At 44.0% G+C, this 10973-nt stretch overlaps 1 protein-coding gene across 1 annotated transcript; it reads right to left on the bottom strand.

The window, feature by feature from the left end:
* Positions 1-769: 769 nt before the first annotated feature.
* On the bottom strand, positions 770-9600 carry ATP6V1B2 (ATPase H+ transporting V1 subunit B2). The gene is made up of 14 exons (XM_037371571.1): positions 9474-9600; positions 6979-7034; positions 6178-6276; positions 5435-5528; positions 5257-5334; positions 4603-4742; positions 4366-4467; positions 3898-3995; positions 3524-3647; positions 2951-3101; positions 2496-2578; positions 2300-2404; positions 1951-2080; positions 770-1848 (listed from the first exon to the last, which is right to left on the bottom strand). The coding sequence occupies exons 1-14, from the start codon at positions 9580-9582 to the stop codon at positions 1706-1708; spliced, it is 1512 nt and encodes a 503-aa protein (XP_037227468.1). The 5' UTR covers positions 9583-9600; the 3' UTR covers positions 770-1705.
* Between the last annotated feature and the right edge of the window lie 1373 nt (positions 9601-10973).

A 10973-nucleotide genomic window follows, 5' to 3' on the forward strand; every position in this document is an offset into this window, starting at 1 on the left:
GGCCAAATCCTGATCATCAGAATCAGCCAGCTCTAGTGATAATAAGGTGGGGGTGGCTCAAGTGGAACCTTGCTGCACACAGAAATGGAAGTGAAGTGTTTTCAGCACATTATGAAGTAGTTTCATTCAGGTAAACAGGTTTTCCAGCAGTGGCTAGGATGTCCTTGAGCCGCTGGGGGTCCTAAAGTTGTTTTCACGCACAGAATCACAAAAGCTTCCATTTTGTTCAACACTTTCCATATTTATTTAGATATTCTTTACATTAAGGTATTCTCATGCCAACACTTCCGACCTCCCATCCCTACCTCAAGAAAAATAGACTTGACATAGCTTTAGGGTGGAATGCACTGGAATGAAGTTGCTATTGCATCCAAGTTACAGAGAACACTGAACAAACTATAGAGAGAACTGCACTAGGAGACGCCAGGGAAAGCTGGAATTAGAATCTATCATTCACGTCATGTTAGCACCTTCCTAGACAAGCGCTGAAGGTGTCCAGAGAGGTGCAACATGCTTTGGTTAGCTAGACCAGAGCTCAGAGTACATTAAGCCTGGAAAAAAGCAAGAAAGCCTGCCAGCACTGGGCTTGGAGCCTCATCTATCTGTGCCTAGAGTGCAAACCACAACAGTTTCAAACATGACTCAGGACCCAATGCCACCTAGAGCATGCTTTGTAACAGAATTCAAAATATCCATTCACACATTAAGTTGCTTTCTCCAATTGCAATATTTAAAAGCTCCCACCAGCACAACTGTGTCAGGTATAAAAGGTTGATTTGGGGGTTTTTGTTTTGTTTTGGGTTTTGGTTTTTTTTTTTTTTTTACATCTCAATCTCCTTCAGTAGCAGCACAAAGCCTTGAACTACCAATAGTTTTGCCCACTGGGAAACTACTAATCTCGGAATGCTTTAGCTATTGTTTTGTCTCTGCCATTTCCAGAATTCAAAGGGGAAAAAAAAAAAGAAAAAGGTAATTAGGAAGCTTATTCGGCAAACTTCAATTTAAAACCTCTGCATTAGCAACTAAGCCTTATCATACTACCTTCAGGTAGCAACGCTCTGGCCTGCAGCCTCCAAAGAGACCCTTTGCTAGCGGAGAGCACCAATAGGCATGCTAGGTGCTTTTCACTTCATGCATACCTTTAACAATCTTAAGCCACAGTTAAAAACCAGTGACTTGCATTTTTCAGAGTGGTACATTGTCATACGCCACGCTTTCCACATATTAGCCTGGTCTTCAGGCACAACAGCAGGACAGCAGAGTGCCATCTGTTCCGCCAGCAGTGCAGCAACTGCGTACAACCAGATCAAGCAGATGCTTTGGACAAAGGAAGTCACATTTGCTCTTTGATGTTTTCTAACCCACGTGCTCCTGGCTTGAAAGTAAAGATTTGCAATTTCTGGTAAGCCTCAGACATTCTCTCGAAATGTCTACCATAGGTCCAGTTCAAAGAAAAAAAACCACCAAGAATAAGCTTTGTGATAGCTATTGCACATTTATAAGAGCTGGCCTAAACATTTCCCTGAAGATCCAGGCTTTGGAAGAAGGGATATTTTACACTGCTACCAGTTTTTACATTGGAACACTGGCACAAGTGTCACCTATTCTTGGTCTTAATTGTAAGGGCGACAAGTAAACACCAACACATGAAAAAAAGAAAACAAACAGCATTTCACAGAGCAAGGAGTTAGAGATGAAGCTGTGGCTAGTGTTTTGCAGTCGAATCTCGAGGATAGAACTCAGCCAGCGTTGTCTGAGGAATTCTCTTCAGCATCTCCTTGGGGAAGATTCGCAAAAGCTGCCAGCCAATGTCCAAGGTCTCATAAACAGTACGATTTTCATAAGGACCTGCAGAAAGCAACCACAAACTGAGTGCCTCATCACCAGATGGATCTGAGAACAAGACCTTCCAGGTGTTAATGCGCACTGCGGTGCTCCTGAAACACCTACCCTGAGCAATGAAGTTCTTCTCAAACTTCTGCAGAAACTCCAGATAAAGAAGATCATCTGAGGTAAGAGCTTCCTCACCAACTACAGCCTTCATAGCCTGTACGTCCTTTCCGATAGCATAGCAGGCATACTAGAAGGGATAGGAACAGCAGTGCTTTCACCCTGATCATCCAAGTAACCATTTCTGCTCAAACTCAAGCAAAGGGTCTCACAAAACACTCAGTCAATGCTTTAAAGCAGCTTCAGGGAGTGTTCTGGATTGCAACTGTCTGGCATGCCCTTTACAGGCCCTTTAACAAAAGGTGTATTTGAAATATGCCTCTGCTTCTTGGAAGAGGTTTTTACATACCAGCTGGTTGGACACATCTGCATGATCCTTCCTGGTCATACCCTCCCCAATCGCTGACTTCATCAGTCGAGACAAGGAGGGCAAGACATTAATAGGCGGGTAAACCTGAAGGGAAGACATCCAAGAATTTCAGCATTAATACTTACTTCAAGTAGTACAGAGTAATTTTAAATGTTCTAACCAGTGCAGTACACACCTGTCTGTTATGCAGCTGCCTATCCACATAGATTTGTCCCTCAGTGATGTATCCAGTCAAGTCAGGGATAGGATGAGTAATGTCTGTGGGGAGAAGCGGGGAAATGGTTTGACAGTTCTCAGACCTTTTATATCCAACCTAGCACTGACACAGCAGCTTTTTGACTCCTGAAGTAATATGTCATCAGTTAGTAACCCCCGTATGTCACCAAGCACACTTATGCAAGGATTACAGCTGTAAGCACTCCTGACAGAGGGCCAGAGAGGAGTGCAGCAGTCTGAAACGGGCAAAGCATTTCTATTAGCAATACAGAGAAGGCAGCTAAGAACTGCAATATTCAAATGGAAACCTAACAGCCACAGGACATCCTATCTTGCTGTGTCCAAAATAAAGCAGGTTGCTCCAAAGGAGTCCTTTGAAGTGCTCTTTATTAAAAACACTTGAAAATAACTCACCATCGTTGGGCATGGTAAGAATAGGAATCTGAGTAATGGAACCATTTCTGCCTTCCACACGCCCAGCGCGCTCATATATAGTAGCCAAGTCAGTGTACATGTAACCTGGGAAACCACGACGGCCAGGCACTTCCTCTCTAGCTGCTGAAACCTGAGGCAATCCAGAAAAATGTTTCCAACAAGTCAGATCACTCGTACAGACCTGCTGTCTCCCCTAATTAAGCTACACTAGCAACTTAACAATACCTCTTCCTGTGGGCAATACCAAAAATAAAAAACCCCTGCTAAGAGAAGCATGTCACCGCAACACGTGGGACAAAACAACAAGGCAAATCCCAAACTATAATACCCAACTGCTGAATGCCACCAGGGAAGTAAGTCTATCACAGAAGCAATAGCTGTTCGACTGCTGGACATAGTCCTAGACAATCAAACAACAACTAAAAGCCTCGCTGGCTATTTAAGACCAGTGTAACAAATACTAATCATAACAGCTTGAGCAGAAGTTCACATTCTCACTTTATACTACAAACTCTCTGCCAACACCCAGGGTGAGAGTTAATAAATGCATACCTCTCGCAGAGCTTCAGCATAGGAGCTCATATCAGTCAGAATGACCAACACATGCTTCTCACACTGATATGCCAAGAACTCTGCTGTTGTTAGAGCCAGACGAGGTGTGATAATACGTTCAATGCTGAAATAGAACAGTATGGCACTATTTATGACAAGTGCTTTAAGGCTGCAAGGTAACAGTTTAAGTTACAGACACTTTTAAACCCTCTGAAAATCTGCTACATGCACCAAGTGGAGTACCAGCATTTCATATCCAACTCTGCTGCAATATGCTGGCGTAAGTAACATCTGGCAGGACACCACTAAGGCTTCATCTTCCAATTTACTCGTTCTTCTCAGCTTTTCCCAGCCAACACGGTGTAACTACTTACGTTGGATCATTGGCCAGGTTCAGGAACAGACACACATTATCCATGGACCCGTTTTCCTCAAAGTCTGATTTGAAGAACCGAGCAGTTTCCATGTTCACCTAAGTCACAATATTAAGGCTTCAGTTCCAGACCAGGCTTCACAACACTACATTTTGCATCATGTCAAGGTCTAAACATCTCAATAATAATCCAAAAGCAAAGGTTGCCTTATCATGCAGACTCCCCTACATTCCCAACAGAATGAGTTACTTCTAAAAATTAACTTAAATCTCCAGCCTAGAATTCAAGATACTCTATCCTGATCAGACACACTTTGTCACAATACTTCTGGTCATTTGGCATTTTCAGCCATTCAGCCAAGAATTTAGCACTGTTTAGTTACATATTTAAGACAGAATACTACAACTACTCTCAGCGTAGTCTTATTTATTACTCAAGCACCATTTTCCTTCAATGATATTGACTTACACCCATAGCAGCAAACACAATGGCAAAGTTTTCTTCACTGTAGTCCATCACATCTTTGGATTTCTTCACCAAGCCAGCTTGGCGACATATCTGAGCTGCAATCTAAAGAGAAAAAAATGGAAAATACAGTCTGTGTACTTGATGCTATTATACAGACCAGAACTTAACTTTGTTTACTTTTTAACCCCAGTGAAACACAAGCCACTAACAGTGTAGAGAGCAGCCTTGAGTACTCACCTCATTATGGGGTAAGCCAGCAGCTGAGAATATGGGGATTTTCTGCCCCCTGGCAATACTGTTCATGCCATCTATAGCAGAAATGCCAGTCTGAATCATTTCTTCTGGATAGATACGACACTGGGGATTGATTGGCTGACCTGTTGTATTTTTTTTTCAAGAGAACACATTATTCCATGTACATGTTTGAAGCTTGATCAAACCACCAGTGACTCTGAGCACTGACCTAGGGCTCATGTCAAAAAGCACAAACCCCACCGTTAGCCCTACAAATCTTTAGATGTGCCTGGTGAAGCCTGAGCCTTTTGCAGAACCCAGGACTCTGGCATTCCGTAGTCACATAAGTGGTAAGAATGCTTTCCAGAAAAGCCTGCCAGGTTATTAGCTTTTTATCTTTGGAGGCTGTATAATTAAGATAGTCTACAAACACTTCAAAGAACAGCTTCCAAGCATTACAGAAAACAGTTATTTTCTGCTACCCATCTTCCTGCACCTGTGTAAATCTGAGTTTGATGCCACACACATACTTAAAAAGAAGATTAAATGCCCCCCAACAGCTAGATCCTATGTTCAAAACCAGATCTATCGTAACATTCAGAAACCAGAAACACCAGATTTGCTTAACTTCATACCAGAAATGGATTAAGAACATACCCATTATGTCAAGGAAATCTTCAGCTAAAACAATGGGGCCTCTGTCTATAGGTTTGCCTGATCCATTAAACACTCTGCCTACAAGAAACAGGAATAAAATCAAAATGTAGATTACTGTGAAAATAAGTTTGCATGTGGTAAGTCTGTTCATTCTTCAAAGCAATATGCAAGGACTTACCAAGCATATCCTCAGACACAGGGGTTCGAAGAATATCCCCGGTAAACTCACAAGATGTTTTCTTAGCATCAATACCTGAAGTTCCTTCAAATACCTGTAAATATAGCAGAAGGAAAAAAAAACACCACAAGACAGGAAAAAGGAATAGGTATTGTGCTTTACAAAAAAACACTAGAATGCTGCTTCACAGCTTGAGAACTTGATCAGCCAAAGGGCAGAAAAGCAAGGCAGTTCTCTGCAAGCAAAGGATTTCAAGAGCAGCTTGCTAGTACAAAACAGCACATAACAACCTACTTTAAATTAAATTCATGAAGTGTATCAGCAGCAACCAACAAACCCAGTGCCATTCCTTTGATCTCAAGCATTTCCCTTTGCCAACAGGGTAAAGTTCTTCAGATAAGAATGAATATTAGCAAGAAACAGCTGCTTAGAAGAAATACCTGCATCCACATAGCATAGAAGGTGATCTTTAATCTGATACTAAACAATTACAGAAAGATTCCTTTAATCCAGAAGCAAAGAAATCAATGGGGGGGGATGCAAATAAAATGTGTCACTGTATTCCAGTTTTCAATCTTCTAAAATTATTCATGCCACTTGCACCTGGAATAAGTAGGTGATTTTTTTAATTTACAGTACCAGAAGAACGTATCGCAAGATGGATTTGACATGGCTCAGACACATGCTGGCTAATAAAAATATTTTTCTGTTGCACCAAGAGACACTCCTGTCCCTAGTCATACCTGAACCACAGCTTTGGAGCCACTAACTTCCAGAACCTGCCCGCTTCTTCTTGTGCCATCGGGAAGAGTCAAGTGGACAATCTCTGCATACCTAGGAAACTGCGGATGAGCAAGAAAGATCGTGGAAAGTATTAAAATCCAGATCAGTCACGAAACAAATTCACTGTTTCAAGCAAGCTTGAGCTTAGCAACTACTCAATTATTTTTAAGAATAATTTTATCACCAAAAAAACCCTCATTCCAAAGTAATTAAAATTTATCAGAATAAAGCTATTTTTACAGGGGCCATACAACGTTTGCTCAGTGTTGCAGGCTGTGGACAGACCTGGCAGAAGCCATTCTAATAGCCCTAGTAGTCCTGAAATACTAATGGAAATCCATGATGCAGCATCAGTCCCCTGCCTTCAACAGCAGCTTACCAGTAATTTGAGAACAAGCCAGAACTGTTTACAGTTTCCTTTCACAAAGCACTTATGCTCTGGTAACAAAAAGGTCAACAACAAAGCCAATTGGTATGTTTCCACATTCATGTTTAGAAAACATTCTGGGGATTTTGGTGAAACTGAAACACTGTTTCCATTCTTTCTCCCAACAGTTTCAACAACTCTCCCTTTCTTCCAGGACCTGGACAACTCTTCTTGGCTTTACAGGAACTTGCATATTCTCATTTATCTCAAGTCAGAAACATATCTTGCATTAAAATTGCTCAAAGAACCCAACATAGCAGTCTGGATTTAACTTGTCACAGCTTTTCATGTAAACCCTCCCTCAAAAAGCTGTATTAAGAATCTGAATCTTTACCTTAACTTGATCCAGAATAACCAGGGGGCCGTTCACACCTGATACAGTTTTATAAGCTGAAAGAAAGCAAGCCACAAGTCAGGTGCTTCCTCAGAACATCAGGAACATCCTACATAAAGTTTTCAAAGTTTCATTCCTATCACCAGCCTCAGGTTTGCAGATTTTGGACCCAGCTCTGCATGGCTTCGATGTTTATCCTAAACTCTACAGGAAGGGTTAGGTAAAAATTCCACTACCAGCATTTTTTGCTGCTACTTGCAAAGCACCCGAGGTAGCGTCAAGATATGATACTGCCATTTTCTTGTCTGTCACAGAAATTCACTTTAAGTCTACATCCAGGGACAAGTTGATCACCACCAGAAACACCAATATGATGTAGAGTTGACATTTTTAAGTGAAGAAAATTACACAGTTGCAGGGATAACATCTGTAGCTCGTGATAAAGAAAGTGCCACTGAAATTTATGTCTAACAAATTGGTAAGGAGACCTTAATATCAATACTCAGCTCCCAGTTTTTTTTCTTTTTAACCACAGAAGCATCCTGCTCCATGACACTGAAACAGCCCATGTGAATGAAAGCCTGTACTTAGCAAAGCAAGCAGGTCTTGCACTCAGAAGCTGATCAGCAGAGGTTCTACAGTGAGCTGTGTCTTTCGACACACTAAGAGACAACCTTTTATAACACCATTCCTGTCTTCTGAGAAAAAGTCAATGCACTACACCGTAAAAGGTTGAATTCCACCTTAGCCAAACTGCTCCTACTCTGGGGTTATCCTGGTTTAACTTAAGGATCAACACCTGATAGAAGGCCACAGCTAGCCAGCTCATCAGAACACTCATGTCTTAAACATCAGCAGCTCAAGTATTAGCATTACATACAACTGTCTGAGGTACTGCGCGCCCAGAATTCATCCCTCGGCTGGCAATCCAATGGAAAAGCTGTGAAAAATTTAGTAAACAGTCCTCCTGCATTGCTCTGAGAACACACCAGTATCCCAGCTAGAGCCCAGCATCACTTGATCCACAGATAAAAGTCAAATTGAGTTAAAGCTTTATCAGGGTCACACGGAGCCGTGACCAAGTGAGTGACTGTTAGTCACTTATTCCCGGGAAGGAAAAATGAGCAAGTGGAGCCATTTGCGGAACAAGCGAGACACCAGCACCTCTTCTTGGTCACACTGCAAGGCAGAGGAAACAGGCACTCGTGGTACTAGGACAGATCACAAATTCCACCAGCACCAGGCCACGGGGAATCACCTGGCTTAGCCACTTCAGACTGCCCAGCTCTGGCACACTTACGTGTTGTTTAGACTGTCACCAACACAGTATTTACACTTAAATGGTTTGAACTGTTGCAATGTAATCTCTTAATCGGCAATAACCAAAACTGCATTAGATAAGGTTTGAGGGTCACTGGGTGTATAAAGCAGTCTAAGGCCAGAACACTTATTTCTCCTATTTGACAGTTTTACTCTTGTCAAAATCCTGCAAAACCCCCTGAGACAGGACACGTGTCCCTGAACTAGTCTTCACGAAAAGCACAAGCTGGTCTGCTCCTTTCACCTCAGCCAGGAGAATTACATGGACCTCACACTACAAAAAGGCTCTGCTTGGACTGCAAGAGTTTGCAGCCCACTGTCCGCAAGAAATGGAAAACATTTTCTTGCGCGTTCCATCTCATGACTGTCTCATGAGCACTTCTTCCTCAATCCATGTGAAACGGCTTATGCCAGCTTGCCTCGGCCACAAGAAAACATTTCCTTGACATCGTCCAGCACCATTTCCCCTTGAAAGCAGCTCACCAGCCCAGAACTCGTGTCCCCATTAAGATCAACCACCAGTTCAATGACAAATCAGAAACAACCGGAATGTTTTCTGTACCCAGCTTGCAAGTGGTGGCAGTTTGGGGAAAAAACAAAACTGACACGGAAACATGCGAGCGGAGCAGGAAGGCACCTTGGCTCCACGCTGGGCTGGAGCCTCCGCTCCACTCTGGGGCAGGAGGCTTGGGGGGCTGAGGCTGTGATGATGGATGTGGCCCACAAGCCAGGCAGCCGTTCCAAAGAAGCCCCTGCCCCCCCCTCGCCCCATGGGTACGCACACAGGTACAGCCACCTGCGTAATTACTGCCTACACCAAAAAAAGGCCAGACCCCCCCCCAGACAACGCTGCCCCCCCGCCACAGCACGGTCAGGGGGTGTGCTGAGGCTCCTGCATTTCCCCTTTTTCAGCAGACGGCCCAGCCTCGCTGTAAGGGAACAGAACCTGCCCCCCCCCCCGCAGCCCACAGGCGCCCACAGAGCCGTCGTGCCCCGGGGTGCAGCCCCTGTCGTGCCGCCCCCCGCCAGGCCCAGGCCCCACCGCCCCCCGCCAGGCCCCGGGCCAAGGCCCCCCGCCAGGCCCCACCGCCCCCCGCCAGGCCCCACCGCCCATCGCCCCCCGCCAGGCCCCGGGCCAAGGCCCCCCGCCAGGCCCCACCGCCCCCCGCACTCACTGAGGCGCGGCTGGGAGAGGTAGTCGCGGGTGAGGGCCGCCACCTGCTCCCGCGGCCCGCCGGGCCCGGCGCCGTTCACCAGCCCGCGCACCGCCCGCACCGCCGCCATCTTCCCCGACACTCGCCCCGCCCCGCCCCGCCGCGCACGCGCAGATATAGCGGCGCCGCGCGCGCCCCGCCCGCGGGGAGCGGGGAGCTGGCCCTGGTGCTGGGGGGCGGGGGCGGGGAGGGGGAGAGGGAACGAGAGAAAAAGAGGAAAAGAGAAAGGGAAAAGGAAAAGGAGAAAAAGAAAAAGAGAAAAAAGAAAAAGATAATTGGAAAGCAAAAGCAAAAGGGAAAAGGAAACAGGGCAAAGAGAAAGAAAAAAGAGAAAAAGAAAAAGAGAAAAAAGAAAAAGATAATTGGAAAGCAAAAGCAAAAGGGAAAGCAAAACGGAAAAGGAAACAGGGCAAAGAGAAAGAAGAAAGAGAAAAAGAAAAAGAGAAAAAAGAAAAAGATAATTGGAAAGCAAAAGCAAAAGGGAAAGCAAAACAGAAAAGGAACAGGAAACAGGGAAAAGAGAAAGAAGAAAGAGAAAAAGAAAAAGAGAAAAAAGAAAAAGATAATTGGAAAGCAAAAGCAAAAGGGAAAGGGAAAGCAAAACGGAAAAGGAAAAGGAAACAGGGAAAAGAGAAAGAAAAAAGAGAAAAAGAAAAAGAGAAAAAAGAAAAAGATAATTGGAAAGTGAAAGCAAAAGCGAAAGGGAAAGGGAAAGCAAAAGGAAAAGGGAACAGGAAAGGGAACAGGGAAAAGTCAAGAGAAAAAGAGAAAAAAAATAAAAAAAGAAAGGAGAAAGAAAAAGAGAATTGGAAAGCAAAAGCGAAAGGAAAAAAGGGAAAGGGGAAAAGGAAAAAGAAAAAAGGAAAAGGGAATGGGAAAGGGAGAAGGAAAGAGAACAGGGAAAAGGCAAGAGAAAAAGAGAGAAAGAAAAAGAGAATTAGAAAGCAAAAGGGAAAGGGAAAGCAAAAGAGAAAACGAAAAAGAAAAGGAAAAAAGGAAAAGGGAATGGGAATGGCAAAAGGAAAAAGAATAAAAAAGGGAAGATAAAAAGAAAATAGAAACGAGAAAAAGGACAAGGAAGAAAAAGGGAACAGGAAGAAAGAGAAAAAAGAAAGAAGGTAGGAAAGAAGGAAAGAGAGAAAGAAAGACAAGGAAGCCAGCAGGGGTGAGTGGCTGGGAAGACACGGGAGAGCCACCAGGTGCTGGCCACTTTTTTTAATTAAAAAAGATAGCAGGTTGTTTGTAAACACCTTTTTCCAGGAAACCATTAGTCTGTCAGCCTTCTGTTTCCTCACGGGCTGTGCATCTCTTCATACAGGATAAATTTTAATAGTGGCTGCTTGTTCTCCTCCCCACCTAGCAGTGAGAGAGAACTGTTTGGTGTTACAAACCAATATTATACCGCCTTCTCCATTACAACTGGAAATACCTTGGGGGAACATGTTTTCAATGAGATACCGG

Source organism: Falco rusticolus, chromosome 20 (assembly GCF_015220075.1).
Source record: "Falco rusticolus isolate bFalRus1 chromosome 20, bFalRus1.pri, whole genome shotgun sequence".
Classification (NCBI taxonomy): Eukaryota; Metazoa; Chordata; class Aves; order Falconiformes; family Falconidae; genus Falco; species Falco rusticolus.